At 39.8% G+C, this 18,294-nt stretch overlaps 1 protein-coding gene across 2 annotated transcripts; it reads left to right on the top strand.

The window, feature by feature from the left end:
* Positions 1 to 285: 285 nt before the first annotated feature.
* Positions 286 to 18,294, top strand: tmem218 (transmembrane protein 218). 2 transcript variants are annotated; one of them, XM_047378431.1, is made up of 3 exons: positions 286 to 390; positions 3,344 to 3,446; positions 15,717 to 18,294. In XM_047378431.1, exons 1-3 carry the CDS (start codon positions 335 to 337, stop codon positions 15,849 to 15,851), a joined length of 294 nt encoding a protein of 97 aa, XP_047234387.1. In that variant the 5' UTR covers positions 286 to 334; the 3' UTR covers positions 15,852 to 18,294. The 2 variants fall into 2 exon arrangements, with proteins under 2 accessions (XP_047234387.1, XP_047234386.1); XM_047378430.1 differs by lacking the exon at positions 286 to 390 and adding an exon at positions 462 to 920.

Below are 18,294 nucleotides of genomic sequence, written 5' to 3'. Positions count from 1 at the left end.
TTATTACTTATTTACTGCAAAAAAATTATCCACGTTGAAATCCATATACGTGCTAAGTCCCAAAACTATTTGCTCTTTTCAACGTTTGATTCCATATGGTCCAGAAACAACCTTTCAGGGTGGTCTGAGTTTCTTCTGTGATTAGAAAACTAGATGTGAAATAATTGAATAAAAGCAGCAAGAGATCACCTGCTGCATATTCTGCTTATTCGTCGACGTTATCAATAACTTATTTTGATCTAAAAACGCAACAGACCTTTTTTTATTGAAGTTAAATGGTCGAAACGGTTGTCCGCCGGTCTCCGAGGTGTGCTCCGATTGAGGCCCCGTTTGAATGGTGTGCATGCCACGCCTAGCCGGAGAACCGGTTGCCTCGCCGGGTGACAAATGGTGCGTACCCACTGTTTCCACCTTCGTCGTGGTTGAGAAACGACGTATTTAATTGGGCATCTCTCAAATACGACTACCCAATTACACCCAAGCTTATGGTTACCAGGAAGCTCCAGATACGACAGAGAGAGAGCCTTATCCACTCTTTCTAACCTTAAATTGCATTTTTTCTATCGTAACTTTTACAGAAGCAGAACTCTGTTGTTACAGTTAGACATGCCGCTGCCTCCGTCAGCGTAGCGGCGCTCTCAGTACAGACAATAACTTACATGTTTAAATATAACGGCATGGTTTGTCTAGCTAGCTTTTGTTGCTAACGCAAGCTAATAACAAGAAGACCGATGGTTAACAGACAGTCTGCCTACAACAGTTACCGACTGTTCGGCCTGCGAAGTGAACGACGTTAAACAGATGACCGAAATGACTAACACTGTGTCGCAAGTCGGTACCGGTGTTTTTGTCATTGTGCTCGTTTGGATCGCAGCTCTTGTGCTGGCGATCATTCTGCTGAGAGCTGCTGGGTCTGCAAAGTGAGTCTGCAAAGAAGCAGCTCCACACACTCCACAGTATGAACATTTGTGATGAAGGGAAAGATATGTCGGAAATGGATTTATACCGTTTTTGCAAAATATAATATAATAAATATTAGTACTTTCAATTCTAATAATTTAATCTGGCGCGTTGACAGGTTAAATATTCCTGCATTAAAGTCAAAAAAACACATGTTATAGTTTATGGTTGTAGGTCGAAGGAGGTGGAGCAAACACATTATGTAAAAGAAGTACAAAGGAAGCCGACGTCCTTTTAAATTGCAGAATTTTAGATCCATTAAATACATGGAAAGTAGAACGCCGAGTCCAAAAGGAATGACCTCACTGGGATGTTACTCGGTCACCATGTAAACCAGCGATGGGGATGTAATCTCCAGTTTGCAGTGAAGGTGGCATCTTGAGTTTAGTGATGTATTACAAACAGTTGATTGAACATCTGACGGTTAAAGCAGTGAGTGAAGTAAGTCCTGGAGTCTTCTCTGGCTGGCTGGACCATAAAGCAACACAGCACCACCTCTCGCTGACCTTTTACTGAACACGGTCGGTCAGCTGGCTGAAAGAAGGCTTTCCATAATGCGCAGCAAAGATAGCTGTATAGAAATATTTCCTGTTGTAAAAAAAACTAACAGTTAATAACATCAAATGCATCTATAATAATCAATAGAGTGTATTATTTTGACTGTGTTCTGTTTTAAATAAAACAGGTCAGCAATAATATATTGTTTTACATTTTCATATAAATAGGCTAATATGTTAAAATCACATTTTTGTTCATGATAATCTTATGTTTTTTATCTAGTGTTTTAAAAATTGGTCCGATTTACACCCTGTTCTCGTACATGTTCATATTCATCAGTGGTTTGCATGTGGACCAGAAATGTGTCAGAATATGATGATTTCTTCTGGATTCTTAAGTGTCCTTGCCAGTGGAGATACAAACTGGTTGATTATAGAAAGATCTATGACAACAGAAATGGCTTCTATAATGACTGTGCAACAATAGGGTTGGTTTGGCTATGACTAACTAAGGCAATTACTAATCAAGTTGGTTATCCTAGTAAAAAATTACCAAAGTTGGATCACCACCTGATTATCATGAATTAATGGCCAAACAGCTCAGTCTCAGTTATTGTTTTATGAATACCTGTCTGGTGAGGTGTGGTATTATAGAACAATAGATGAAGGAGTGAATTCCCATGCTGGTGTTCCCAAGCAGCAAGCCCTGCACACCGATACAGAATGAACACAACATCTCTCCAAAATACTAGAATTTATTCATTTAATTTAACTTCCAGTTAAAATACTTCAGTCAATAAACTCTTTAAACAAAAAACTACAGGAAAAATCATGTTGATTGGAGCAAATAAGAATAAACCAATAAAACCATGCTGTGATATCACAGTTCAGTGGGAATATGTATGTTTAAGAACCAAGGGTTGTTATCCTGGGAGCTGTTATGAACATGGGTTAATATTGTTCATTCTGGGATTCAGAGTTTTTACCAGCCTCTTGTTCTGTGTGTGATTCAGTCGTTGTTTCATCCAATGTCTGGGCCTAACACTGTATATACTGTGAATTAGGATCTCAAACCAACAGCAAGAAATGACAGATTATACTAAATTCCTATTTATTTATCTGAAAAAGCCAAATTCAAGCAGGTACATAGCACACAGGTGGTGCTAGTCAAATGAGTGAAATACATAAATGTCATCACTGTGAGAACCTGAATAAAGGCAGAGGTTCTGGTTGTTTGTAGTCGAACCCGGGAACATCTAAACCCGTATAACCTTATTTAGTGTCTGTGATTCACTACAGAACACTTAAAAACTGACCACAGCTGACCTGATTGGAAGGGTTACGAAGGAATGACCCTATTTCAAGTAAATAAGAAACAGCACAGATAAAGTTATATTTTAACATACCATAATACTTTTAAACAATGCTTTTTAGATGTGCTTTTATATAGTGCACGGTTCAAAGTCCAGACTTCATCCTGATTGGTATGTCGTGTTGGAACCAGTTCAGAAATGAATTCCCACAGACCTCAACAGACAGCTGTGGCTTCAGTGGAATAAGGGTGTTGTTCATCTGCCGTATTTATGGAATACCAAGACTTCCTGAGGAATGTTCATTTTGATTTAAAGAAACATCCAAATGCAGAGAGGTTAGACTTTTCAACTTTAACAGAAAGTATTTTCCTTCAATCTTAAATTGTTCCTCAGCTATTTATGTCCCAGAGGGTTCTCTTGATAATCATCACACTGCAATCCAACATAGGACTGTTTGTCTGGCAGTGTCCTACCACTGTCTTTGAGGAATAGTTTATTATGACACAATGCTCAGAAGGCTTGCATTTACAGTTCATAAGAAACATGGAGTGTTTTTTTCATGCATGTGTGCAGGTTAGGAGTCATCCCCATTGTCCTCCTGGCACTCACCATCACTTTGGTGCTGGTGTTCTTCCCTCGGAGCCCCGAGAACCGTCCTCCTTTCACAGAGATAGAGGTAAACCACCATCTGATCAAACACACTGGTAGAAATACTCACAAATACTACTTGTTTAGTTTCTCTATTAATAAAGGTCTCCACGGTCATCACAGAGAAATAACCCAAATCATCACAACTGTTGTTTTAAGAGGGAGTTTATACTACAGTTTGTGACAAGAAGCAGTTCTAAACCAGATAATCTGACGCTTTTCTAGTTTTTGGAGTGGTGTAGTTCTATATGTGCAATTAAGACCAGAAGAGAGCTAAATCAGCTGTATCCAATATCCAGTTTTCAAGGTTAGAGTCTGAAAGAGAGCACATATAATTAGTTACAGTAAAAGCTCAATCAATTACTATGTCTAGGAGAGAGAAAGGGTTAAACATGTGGATCATCGGTAGAGGGTGAGCATTAAGTTGTTGCCAGCAGAAGCTTGGACAATTCCCCCCTCCAGAAAGGTGTCACAGGCAGACACAGAGTCAGGCCAGGTGTAGCTTCTAGGTAGGGAAAAGAGGCAGAATATTAAGTTAAAAGCTGAAATAACAGCAAATAATGCAAAATTGGAGAGTAGTGTGAGAATGTAGCGAAGAGGGTGAAAGTGGTCATTATGTCCTCCAGCAGTCTAAGCCTATAGCAGCATAACTACAGAGATAGCTCAGGATAACCTAAGCCCTTTAAACCAGGGAGCCAGCCTCCTATGAATGATTACCTTCTTTTTCAAGGGGGCTGCATTGTCTAATGCATCACGCAATGATGAAGTAACACTATGAACAAGAGAATCAATTTGTGAAGGGGAAAAAACAGAATTATTGCCCTGCACTGTGATTTTCTGTGATAATGAGGAAATTAAAAGTGGAACAGGCTCTTACAGATGTACTGTCTTGTCCATGATGTCTTTAGACAGCTCTTTGGTCATGTCGGTGGTGGTGAAGAGGTTGAATTAGAAGAAAATGATTTATAATAAAGGCGTGCTTTATAGACATAGCAAGCTGAGATCAGGAGTATTTGTGACTGATGGACTGAGGTCTGCTGTTTTCCTTTATTTCCACTGACTAAGGGTAAGAGCTCTGGTTAGGAGTAAGGCCGTTCAATATAAACACCTACTTTAACAGAAACCTTAATCCTGCTCTTCTGTTTCCACAGAACTGTAGGCCCGTAAATAGAGCCAACATGTGCGCCTCTGTGCATGTGCTTGTTGTAAAGGTCTGTTCTGCTTTATCTGAATCCAACAGCAACACAGAACAAACACTCCCCATGTTGCTTCGGGTCGTGCCAGTAAGCCGTCCGGATTTGCCAAGCAAGCTGCCACCCCATCAAAATAGCAAAGCAGAGTCCTGTCCTGGCCAGCTCATGCTTTGTAGTCTCTGTGCAGTGCAGATACGACAACAGCAATGTAGGGAGAAAAACAGCAAAATTAGGAATTTCTGCTGAATATTCCAAGTAAATTAAGACCAAACTCACTTTAGGATCTGATAGGAATGGAGCTCCCAGGATTCTTCAGCATATATGTTATTTCTAATAGAAAAATGAATAATAAAGTGGCATGAGTCCAGATGTTTTGGCTTATCCTGTACCTAATTAAAACCTCCCCTTTGTCAGCAAGGGTAACTAAAGGTTTGATTTTCTGTTGGTGCCATGTTTCAGGGTGGATTAATATTCAACAACGATAGGCTGAACAGGACCTGCAAGCAGAGAGAGACATGGTTAACCTCTTGCTGTTAAACAACAGTGAAATATCACAGTACCAATTAGGCCAGTGTTAGACTGGAGGTGAGGGTGGCTCATACAACACCCCACCCCCCACCTGCTTCTACCCAGTGGCACATTAATAAAACATGGCCCACAAACTTTGGAATCCTGCTTGCTGTGTAATTGGCAAATTAAAAAGTGAGATGTGTTAAATGCATTCATAAGAGATGGAATACATCATCAGCACCTCTCCCAGACATACACAAACACACACTCATAGACATTCACACACACCACTCCCATTCCACAGCAGTCCTTATGAAATTTCTCTTTGGCCATCAGTGGGGCTGCTGCACTTCTTCAATCATACTGGCTTAAGGGGGTTTTCTCAGTTTTCATTCTCATCATCATGGGTGGCTCATGACTGAAATATTAACACAGAGCCAGAGTTGTCAGTGAAGCATAAAACAAGTCATTCCATGGCAACCGAAAAACGCTCACCACCTCCAGCCTAGGAAACTACAACTTTAGCGCTGATGATTGTTAGCCTTTATGGAGTTCCGCTCATTAATTTCATTTAGGAGCTGTGTGACAAACAGCAGGATATCAGCAGACAGAGGTGCACTCTTACACACTGCTTCCTGTGTAGTTGCAGCCTAGTGTATATATTCAGTATTTTAACTATTTTACCTATCGCCTAACATTTCCCAATCTGCTATTGATCCAGGACGTTTTCCTAAACATCCAAAATAGGAAGATAAGACAAATTCAATTTAATTTTGTTGATTTGTACAACAAAGTACAACATATGTAAACTCACAGCACTTTAAAAACAGGTCCAATTCATACGCTGTTGTATAGAATGTAGTTCAGATCAGGTTAGGTCATAACAGTACAGTACAATCATGTAGTCACATCCACTTACATGATAATATATTATCAGAATCAGTTGGTCATATAATCCCAACTGGTAAAAAGTTATCTTTCTAAAGAATCCTAGCTGATTGCAGTGATTGATTAATTTTGCAGCAATCCCTCATCCTGAGGATGCATGTGTCAACAGTGGAAAGGAACGACTCCATTTTAACACGAATAACCTCTAGCTGAGCCCGAAATGAGCAGTGTGAGAAAACAGTGGAAGAACATATAAATGAATGCAGCTCTCATGCTTGTCCTATTTGAATGTAATTTGGTTCCCATGGCAGCCAGAGATTGATAAGTAAATGATCCAATTGCAAGGAGGTGGCACATTTAGAATAGGATCTAGGGGGAAGAAATGATGTCCTGTGGTCAGTCAAGACATTTAATGAACATGACCAGACACAGAAGGTATTTGATGCACAGAGTAGACAGCATTATTGGCACATGACATGGTTTGACAGGGGGTGCATTGCTGGTTTGCATGAAGTATGCCGGTTGTCTTCTGAATTGCCTGCTATTTGGAGGCTGCCCATGGATGTTGTGAAGGTTCTGGTCACCCAAGACTGACCACACAGGAAAACAGGAGGACTGTCATAGTGTGTGCCAAGCATTACTGAACCTCATGACATCTGTGTACGGGACAAGTATCATTAGGACTTGTTGTGTTATCCTCCACTGTGTCTCAAGGATGAGGATTACCATTCCATGTGCATGTTTCCAATAACACTAAAGACGGCATAGCTGTGGTTTGAGTGGCGCCAGAACCAAAACGCATGACATCATAATATGCTCATCAAGGAATGTTGCTTCTGCATTACAGCTGACCATCTATAGTAAGGCTCGTGTTTACTGGCACTGAGGGAAGAGGAACAACTTCATCAATGTTGTAGAGAGGTTCACTGGCATCGTGGGATGGACCATAATGCAAGATGTCTGGTTACCTCTGGTAGTGGTACAGGGGAAACTGACAGCATAGCACTATTTGGACCGCCTGCATCATGTTGGGGTCCTCCTGTGGCCAGGAGGGTCTCATAATCAAACGCGTGTAATCAATTCGGACATCAGCTCTGACTCAATATGGACCTGCTGGAGCTCAAGGGCCAGTTAATTATTATATTGGAACAGTGCTTTCACACCAGACCTTTGGAACACGTTTTAATGTGCCAGACTGTGGATTCTGGAGCGGATCACACCGGTGTTAACCCATCATGGACCCGGAAACCAACCAGAACTTGTACCTTCTCACGGTTACAACTGCCAGTCTCAGCACGGTTTATCCAGACCCTGGTGTGGTTCCCTTGCAGTATGAATGCGTGCCGTTCCCAGTAAAGTAAGAGCAGGAATCTGAAGATGAAAGAGCTTGACGATGTCTCGTGAGGCTGTGTGGAGGAGTGAGGAGGTGCACAACTACGTTTAAACAACAAAGTAGCAACAGAAACCCAGATGGGACGAATTTTCTTCTCCGTGTTTTTTTTCTTTTCGATCAGCGCAATACTGGAACAATAATGCCTCCGAAACAATCCATTCCGAGTGCATGACGTTGTTTGGTCCAGTCTAGTGTGTGAAAGGAAACTGCGCCACCTGAAGGTGTGAATTTTCTCACTTTTACCCAGGACCAGACCAGCAGTGTGAATTTGCCCTAAGTGTTACTGTCATTTTTACGCTTTGGGTTCATAGCAAATATAGACCTTAGATAATAAGTTATCTATCCCAACAACTGTAAAAATAAAAAATAAAATTCATTATTTGCATCTCAACAACAAGGTTCTATTCATAATGTTCCATCTGACTACATCTGCTGCTCTGGCGTTAAAACAACTTACTTGTAGTTTGTAAATGAGTTGACCACCTTACCACCTCTTTAACCTGCTAAAACCTGTTTTTGCTCAATTAAATCAACCAGTCTTATTAGATATACTAGAGGCATAGACCGCCTGAATGAATGGTACTGCATGATAATTAATTAACATTTATTGCAGTTCCTGCAGTTCTTAATGATATGCATACTGCATAAAATGTTACTGCGATAAAAATACATTTGCAATATATTATGCAGTCCTTCTGTGGTGTGTCTCATAAAGTCCCCACAAAATACAATGTTGTTTGTGTTTTAACTTGAACAAAGGTCAAAAGTTTTAAAGCAATCTACAGAACAAGATGCTGGTTAGAAATCCAGCTATTAATTAGCTAAAACCTATTTGAATAGGAGCCACACATGATTATCAAAGCTGCTGTACAGAAATAACATTCACTCTGTTCCTATGTTTGATAGTTCATTTACGATTTTAGGAGTTCCTCAGGGAAAAATGTGCTAGTATTCCAACATAGTTGAAGCAACATACACAGACTCCATGCTTGTGTATTGTCCCTGAAGACTGCCACATACTGCTAACCTTCTGTCATTGTAATACAGTAAGGTGACATTACAACATGTGCTGTTTCATTCATTTCCCATTCCTAAACCTCGATCTGCATGCAAATGTTGTTGTTTTGTCTTTATTAGTGAGTGTGTTAGAGGTTTTATGTATACAGGCAGGGCCTACTATTTGCAGCCATAGTAACCTACCTCTGAGTCACGGCTGCTCCAGGATGTTAAAAAGCAATAAAATCTATAGTCAGAAGTTAACTTATAGCAGTTAGGAATAAACTGTGAAACAGCAAATATACTGAGTCCTCAGGTATAGTATTTTCTGAAGACATTATATGTATTTATTATAGTTTAACTAAATGATCCAAACCTGCAACAATTAACATTTCTTCAGCCTGTTTTGATGATCTCATTTTCCAGGTATATTGTCTTTCTTTCTGTTTACCAGTATGTTCTAATATTCACTGTGTGTATTAATTGGGTTTAAGGTCTTTGAAAAAGGTAGTTCATTAAATAGTTTAACAGCAGAGCTCTAACTTTCTGATTTATGAAGTAAGGTGTTTCTTTTTATTTGCTGAAAGAACAAAACCAACACCAATGCTGCAAGCATGTGTTGAAATCCATGACCTATGTGTTGCAAATTTCATGAAACTGGACACATACCAGCCAGCCTGGTTGGTCTGGTTAATGTAAAGCAGTTTGACTTTTCAGGCTGCAGGCTAATCTCAAATTCATACATTGTTTTTTGCTGCCACACTTGATGTCTTCTATCACCCTTCAGTATGTATGTCACATATAGCATAGTTGCTGCATAAAGCCTTTGGTTAAGAGGCTTGGTCACCATTTGCTTTGGGTAATCTATAAAAAATAAATTAGAAAGTCAAACTTTCATTGCTGCTTTTTATGCATACAACACATTGCATGAGAAAATAGGAAAAGTAGCATACTGTCCTGATCTGGAATGATGCCATTGCCTCCCACCACACTTTAAAGACACATTTAGGATATCAAACACTAGATGGTTTCTTGTGATGTTTTGTCTCGTTCTTCCTGCACACACATGACTTATTGATTCAGTATTCTCAGCACAGTCTCGGTTGAGAACAGATCCGTGGTGCAAGCATGTCAGTGCCAGTATATTTCCCCTGTTCTTCCTTTGCAGTAGGTGCAGAATGGAGTTATGCACCGACCATGGATACAAACCCATGCCATCATCGAATTTTCCTGCACATAAACTTGATGATAACAGTGTGGATTTCTTACCTTACATATTTTGTTCGGGGGACAGAGTGCTTAACTTCAAGAAAGCATCTGGATTACTGACTGGTCTGGCATTCCTCATATTCCCCCAGATATGTCAGAGCTGAGTGTTGGGGTCATCCATTTTGGTCGCACATTTTGACACAGGCAGCTCAACAGACGTTGCAGCTCTGACGTCACTGGGAGCATAAACCGGCTGAGATGCAGAGTTTGGTTGCCATTTCCTGCCTGTCTCACAGGACAGCGCAACGGAGGCGCATATCTGGAGACAAAAGCTCGCAGGTGAACTTTTGCTCCACAAGGCCATTCCCGGAAGAGCTTGAAAGCTGGAAATCTGTCTGATACGAGAAGATCAGGAGATTTATTTACAGATCGAAGACCACGCCGACACCCGGCGCAGGTGAAAACCCACAGAGGTTCTATGTCCAAGGAGATGAGTTTTCCTCCTTGTGTAATGCAGTCGACTAACGGTTCATCTTTTCCCCTCCTGGACAGATGAGAAATGACAATTTTTTTCTTTAATTTGATCATGGACGCGTGATCCCCCTCCCCTCCTTTTTCTTCGGACCTGATCCCTCCTTGACCGGCAGAGAGCAGAAATCAACCTCCAAGTATTTTCGTTCTTTTTATATTAAACCGGATAGGTCCATATAGAGGTCTGGGCAGGATGAGCCATAATGAAAGTGATTTAGAATCACCAGTAGTTAATCTAAGGTTTTAACTTGTTGCATGCAATACCGATTGAATTATGTTATGCTGAGCTGTGTTTTGATTTGATTTGGTGCGCAAGCGCTGCTGAATTGTGCGTGGTTAATGTTTTGTCCGGCTGATCTCTAATCAGCCAGGAGTTAGAAGTTGAACTTTTAAAAGTTTTTCATTCAAAGCAACTGCAGTCAGGGCCTCGCCCGACCACTCTTTGTTCCAGTTTTATTGCTGGAGATTTTCCAGAGTTCCTGCCTCAGAGTTTATGACTCTTTGTTAAGATTTGGAGCGATCAGCTGGTTGTGACTAAAGGGGCGTGGCCCCACCGTTTTATCAACTGATCGCTGCGATCGAGACATCAGCAAGACCGGAGAGCTTCTTTCCATTTAACCCAAATTACACATTTTGTCCATAAAACTACTAGTTTGATCTTCATAGACACTAAATGCGCATATATATATTTTTCTTTTATTATCATTTTTAGGTAGTCATTTTTATTCCCTTTGTGTAGAACGGTGCTTGTTAGTTAGGTGAAGGTTTTTGGACCAGAATAATGGTATGTTGGACCACTTGTTTGCTGAATATTGAACCATTTGCACGTTGCTGGACGCCACTATGTCTTTCCAACGTCATCGGCCATTTTGTACCACAGGATAGTCTGTTCCTACAAATCCCAGCGGCCACCACAGCTGATAGGACGGGGGCGTCGCAGCTCTGAGGCCACAGTCAACTATATAACAGAGTATGAGACGGCCCACCATTGCTTTCAGCTTGGGACCTAGACGCGGTCACTACGCAACTGAAGCAGCATTCTGGAGAAGAGGTCCCAACGTGGATTTCATTCATTCTCCCCATTTGCCAACGAGAAAACTAAGCGAATTAAGCTTACAGGAATAAGAAGGCTTGTAAGTTTTCAACTTTACCAATTGAAGACGTGGGTTTAACACGTAACCAAAAAGGAGACGCAATTTTTCCTCCTTGTTTTGTACCAGTCGACTAGTGACGGTCCGTCATCATTTTTCTACCTTTCTGCCACGGAGGCCACCAAGGAAGAAAACGGACTGCTTTGCTGAGTATCCCTGGACGCGTGGGACTCTTCACCCCACCCCCACCCCCCCGCTCTCTCCCTCTGCTCAGAGGAGACAACGACAAGTAAAATCCACCTTTTATTTTTATTTCTTTATTAGGAACAGCTTGAGCAGGGTAGAGGAGGTTTTAGTGCGATGTAGAATCGCCACTTATAGTCTAATGTGTTCTGAATTGTATGTGCATGCAACCTTTTTTTTGAAACTTGACTGCTGTTGAATTTCGGAGGCCGCAGAGTTTTGCAAGTTGTATTTTTACTGTCTGGACACCTGAGCGCAGGTGCGCTGTGAAACTGGACTGCTATAATAACCTTAATGGTGAAAATCAACCATTTTCTTTGTCTTCAACTTCATGTTTTACTGGTTTGCCGCCGAAAAGGTTTATGATCCTTTGTGTGCGCTGAGTTTACAACTTTGCTTGGGGGTTTTATGACCGCCCGTGTCCCGCTGAGCTACATTTTCTGGCGGGCCGCTTCCTAAAACTCCGCTCCGCGTCACATTATCATTTGTTTGCCATAACTGCTGGTTTGATTCCATACACACCCACTGCTGTTTTGTTTTATTTGTTTAGTTAGATATTTTTTCACCCTTCTGTGTAGAACTTTGCATGTTTGATTAGGTGAAGATTATTGAATCGGAAGAGCGGATTGTATCCGAACTGTTGATTTAATAAATGTTCACGTAGATAAAGAGAAGTCGTTTGTGTTTATTTTGTGCAAGAGTGATTTGTCAGTGAAAATAAGGTCAAAGTTCCCCACGTTTCGGCAGAAACGGTTGATTAAACAGTGACATCTCTGGTAATAGTTATCAATTATTACTGAGTATTTAACGGTTGTAATTATCAAAGGCTTTAGGCTACAATTACAACACCAGAAGACATCTCTGGTTTCGATTCATAAATGAGGATTTTTGGTTAAGAAATTGATTTTCTCTAATTAGGATTTTTAATTATAATTCTTGATGAATATTAATGAATCAATAATCATAATCCCAACAGGTATGTCAGGATTATTCAGCTTCAATAAATCTTCATATACTGGTCCTTCTCAAAATATTAGCATATTGTGATAAAGTTCATTATTTTCCATAATGTCATGATGAAAATTTAACATTCATATATTTTAGATTCATTGCACACTAACTGAAATATTTCAGGTCTTTTATTGTCTTAATACGGATGATTTTGGCATACAACTCATGAAAACCCAAAATTCCTATCTCACAAAATTAGCATATTTCATCCGACCAATAAAAGAAAAGTGTTTTTAATACAAAAAACGTCAACCTTCAAATAATCATGTACAGTTATGCACTCAATACTTGGTCGGGAATCCTTTTGCAGAAATGACTGCTTCAATGCGGCGTGGCATGGAGGCAATCAGCCTGTGGCACTGCTGAGGTCTTATGGAGGCCCAGGATGCTTCGATAGCGGCCTTTAGCTCATCCAGAGTGTTGGGTCTTGAGTCTCTCAACGTTCTCTTCACAATATCCCACAGATTCTCTATGGGGTTCAGGTCAGGAGAGTTGGCAGGCCAATTGAGCACAGTGATACCATGGTCAGTAAACCATTTACCAGTGGTTTTGGCACTGTGAGCAGGTGCCAGGTCGTGCTGAAAAATGAAATCTTCATCTCCATAAAGCTTTTCAGCAGATGGAAGCATGAAGTGCTCCAAAATCTCCTGATAGCTAGCTGCATTGACCCTGCCCTTGATAAAACACAGTGGACCAACACCAGCAGCTGACACGGCACCCCAGACCATCACTGACTGTGGGTACTTGACACTGGACTTCTGGCATTTTGGCATTTCCTTCTCCCCAGTCTTCCTCCAGACTCTGGCACCTTGATTTCCGAATGACATGCAGAATTTGCTTTCATCCGAAAAAAGTACTTTGGACCACTGAGCAACAGTCCAGTGCTGCTTCTCTGTAGCCCAGGTCAGGCGCTTCTGCCGCTGTTTCTGGTTCAAAAGTGGCTTGACCTGGGGAATGCGGCACCTGTAGCCCATTTCCTGCACACGCCTGTGCACGGTGGCTCTGGATGTTTCTACTCCAGACTCAGTCCACTGCTTCCGCAGAATCGGCCCTTCTCCACAATCTTCCTCAGGGTCCGGTCACCTCTTCTCGTTGTGCAGCGTTTTCTGCCACACATTTTCCTTCACACAGACTTCCCACTGAGGTGCCTTGATACAGCATTCAGGGAACAGCCTATTTGTTCAGAAATGTCTTTCTGTGTCTTACCCTCTTGCTTGAGGGTGTCAATAGTGGCCTTCTGGACAGCAGTCAGGTCAGCAGTCTTACCCATGATTGGAGTTTTGAGTGATGAACCAGGCTGGGAGTTTTAAAGGCCTCAGGAATCTTTTGCAGGTGTTTAGAGTTAACTCGTTGATTCAGATGATTAGGTTCATAGCTCGTTTAGAGACCCTTTTAATGATATGCTAATTTTGTGAGATAGGAATTTTGGGTTTTCATGAGCTGTATGCCAAAATCATCCGAATTAAGACAATAAAAGACCTGAAATATTTCAGTTAGTGTGCAATGAATCTAAAATATATGAATGTGAAATTTTCATCATGACATTATGGAAAATAATGAACTTTATCACAATATGCTAATATTTTGAGAAGGACCTGTTAATTAAGAGAAGCGTTTGTGTTTATTTCGTGCAAGAATGATTTATCTGTCAAAACAACGTTGAAGATCTTCCACCTTTTGGTGAAGCAGTTGAATAAACAGTGACACTTGGTGGTTTTGGTTAATAATTTGTAATTATTAAAGAGCTTTGAGCCCATAATCACAACACCAGAGGACATCTCTGATTTCTATTTGTAAGTAATGATTTTTGGTTAAGAAATTAATTTTTTTCAAATTATAATTCTTGATGAACATTAATTAATCAATAATCATAATCCTTACACCGAGATTGTGGCACCGCTTCTGGACGTGGTTAAAATGAGACGTGAAGTTCCATGTGGTACTTGTGAATGTAATTCTATATTGAAATGACTGATAATGATTTTCCAAGAATAATCCCTTGTCCATAACATTCCATAAAGTACTGATGAATGCCCAGTTTTCAAGTAGTTCCATTTGAGGCTTCAGAAATCAAATGAGCTTTTATGGTTTACTTTACACACTGAAAATCCACCAGCGTCTTTGGATGTATAGAATTTGTTGCACTCTACAATAGAATAGAATTGAAAGGACTTCTCCTTTATTGCCCCTCCGTGGGGAAATTGTATGTCAGCAACAAAATATAGACATAAAAATCAGCAGTAATAATGAAAATTAGATAGACTGTACAATGGGGTCAAACTCTAGAGGGAGAAACATGCAAATCTCTTCCCATCTTTTTCCTACCAAGTTGTTAATTTAATTATCTGTTCAGTTCATGTTTAAAACAAACCATGTTTACCTCTTCACCAGCATTAAAATGAAGAATTTCATATGTATTTCATTTTTTTACTGTGGGGTTGTCAGGCCGTGTAACAAATATATTAAAGTACATGACTTCCATTGAATATAATGTTAGTCAGTCTGGGATAAATTACTACTTTAGCCAAGATGTGTCTTTCATTTCACATGTGACTAAATATGTAAAGCATTCATACTGTATCCTTCAGGGCAGCAAACCTCACCACAGTACTCTACGGTTCAGCTGGAAGTAGCCACACAGGAATCTCCCTCCTACAGCAGTAAACAGTATAGATCACTGCTGGTCCACCACAACAAAGGGTCAACAAGGAAAACATTCAGACGCAAAGCCTCAGCATCCATCTGTTGAAAGTCCTTTAATGACATCTAGTGGCTAATTGAGGAAATACTGAAAAAAGGAGTTGCCATGTCGTTTCCATCAGGGTTTCTAGGCAGTCTAGGGAAAGTATAGAAAATTCTTTAGTAACACTTTAGTATTTCCCATATCTGGATCAGTATAGGAAAAATAAGTCTAAAAAAATATTTGTGTTTTCAAACTTCATTCTCTGACATATTTAAGTTCTATCCATCCATCTATCTATTTGTCCATCCATCATCTTTCTGTTTGCCATCTATTTATCCAAATTTCCATCGTTCCTTCTTTCCTGCCTTCCTTAGATTTTTGCAGGAACAATATTACAACCCTGATATCTGTAGAAACATCTTTCATCAATTTATAGAAAACCTTTTTATTTTTACTTTCAAAATTGGCTAAAGAAGGACTGGAAAGTCTGAAAAATTATGTAGGAACCTTCTATGACTCCTAATCAATTCATTCTTTCTTTGCCTTTCAGATAGTGGACACTTTGTTCATTGGCCGCTATGTGCTTTTGGCTGTGACGAGTGCAGTTTTTCTGGTGGCGTTCTTCATGCTGCTGCCCTTTCATTTCCTGGAGCCAGTGCACGCTAAGGCTTTGAGAACACACTAGGAATCCAGCATCAGTGGTGGCACCAGGATCAAATGCCCCAATATACAGAAACTGGGAAAACAGGGCTGATGGGTGGAAAAAGAAGCTCCCTGTTGTGAAGAACCGGACTAGAGACTGCGCTGAAAAAGAATGAGGAGGAGAGCCAGCAGTTTCTTAACGAAGTACTGTCTCTGGGATGTTGACTGTCTGTGAACAAACAAAACTGCTTGGATGTTTAGTTTATTATCATATGAAACAAGCAGTACTTACAAACTATAGGTAGTTATGTCTTTTTAGTGGAATGCAGTTTTTGGTTATCCTACTTTAAAATGCTACTTTTTGAATACATCATTTTTTTTAAATCTCTTTCTTAATTTTTGGTTTGTTACTGCTGATGTTTGACACAAATGTAACTTTTGAGTGGGCTTTTCTATTCTGAAATGGACTTTGATGTTCAGTTTTATCCAATGTTTTAGTGACTATCTGGGAAAGAAAACTTCAGTGCTGTATGCCTCCATGTGGTCAGTAAATCGGAAACTAGGTTGGGCTGCTGTCAGCTGGAGCCACTTTAAGGGTTTAACATGCCAAGTTGAGTGAACCTTGATCACCGCAGACAGATTGTCTGCATAGCTCAGAACGAGATTATGTAATGAAGCAACACCTGCAAGCTGGTTGAAAGAGTCAGCTCAAGCTGTGTTGCTACATTACATGTGACGTTTAACACTCTGTAGGATATATCAAGCACACCCTACCCTTTTGGACTGTCTGTTTAAGCTACAAAGCATCTTGTTTCACTTTGCATATATTTATTTGCATAATGCATTTAAAAATGTGCATTATTTTAATGTGAACTCAGACATTCCCATTAAAGGAACCCTGTGGGTAGAACCTGGTGATTACTGGGATACCTTTGTGTTCTTCATAAGAGAGGTCAGCAATAGAACCACCCCCCGGGTGGTGATTGTGTGCTAAGTGGTAAGAGAGAAACCTAAACCTGAGAAACTACTGATGATGGACTGGTCAAAACAATGAGACGTGCAAAGCGTGAAGCCCCATGGAGCCAAAGATGGTGAGAGAAAAAGTAAAGAGCTAAAACATCAGGATAGAGGAAATTAGTTGATGACATGATATGGTGACCATGGTTACCTTGCAGCTTATTTCTATAGCAGCACAACAGAATGATGTTTCACAGTCACTTGAGCCAGCCCAATCTCTGAGATTATTCAAAGAAGTAAAGATTTTAAAAAATCAGCTCGTTTTCTAAATTCTGCTCAAGCAAATGAAACATTTAGTCATAGTGAAAAGAAAGTTCGCCCCTTTAAATCATTGGTTTTATGTATATTGTGTAAGGTTTAGGGATGTCCTTGTTTGTAGCAAATATTTCCATTCTGACCTAATCTTTGATAAGAAATGATAACATTCAATTCAGTTTATTTATATAGCGCCAATTCACAACACATGTTGTCTCAAGGTACTTCACAAAGTCAGGTACATACATTCCAATTAATCCTAACAACTGAACAGTTCAGTCAGATTCAGTTATTTATTCAAATTAGATAAAAAGTTTTTCTATCAAAGGAAACCCAGCAGATTGCATCCAGTCAGAGATTTGTAGCAGTGGTGGAATATGTGATGTGCGCCTTTGTACACTTGAGGTTAGATGTTAAAATGTAACCTGATAATAAAAAGGTCATTTATATTCTTAGACCTTAGAACTGACAGATGGCGTACCTTTTTCTGACTACAACTGGCTCATAGCATCTCTATGCTTATTATATTGTGTTTGAACCCAAACAGGGGTTTTAAATAAGGGAAGGAATGGGTTTTTTTTTTTTTTTTTTGCATTTACTTGTGCATCCTGAGCTAGTTGAGATTTCTAGAAGTGGGATTTGGTTAAGTGGGTAGTAGCCAACAATACTATGGCCTAAATGCTGAGCTTCTGTGCTTTCATGAAACATGAGTTTTTCAACTAACAACTAGTCATTGCAGGGTCAGTCTAACATTTTTTTGCCATGTTAAAATAATCCAATCTCCAAAATGTCATATCAGGTGGTTGGAAAGATATTTATTGAGCCTTTGCATTGGACACATTGAAATAGATGATTATTTACATTTTAGAGTGTGGTATGACATGCTCCATAACAATGATCAAAAATCTGAGACACATGTTGTAAAATAGAATAGAAAGGTCTGCCGTACAACCCCAAACATCGCAATACTGTGTTGATTTCCTATATATGTAAGTGATGGTAAAATGAATACATTTTACACCAGATATACATGTTTTTTTATTAAAAGGTGAAGAGCCAACATTATGTAAAACATATTTTACGTTCCTGTTCAGCTTTGCCTGGCACAAAGTAATATTGTATTGTGAAGTTAGTCTGGAAAACGTTTCTAGTAAGGTACCCTGAAATTTATATAAAAATGTATTATTTATAAATAAAGTTTATTTGAATAGTTA

The sequence above is a fragment of the Girardinichthys multiradiatus genome, chromosome 11 (assembly GCF_021462225.1).
Source record: "Girardinichthys multiradiatus isolate DD_20200921_A chromosome 11, DD_fGirMul_XY1, whole genome shotgun sequence".
Lineage (NCBI taxonomy): Eukaryota > Metazoa > Chordata > Actinopteri > Cyprinodontiformes > Goodeidae > Girardinichthys > Girardinichthys multiradiatus.
The sequence above is the reverse complement of the archived record's forward strand: the minus strand, read 5'-3'. Positions and strand labels throughout refer to the sequence as shown.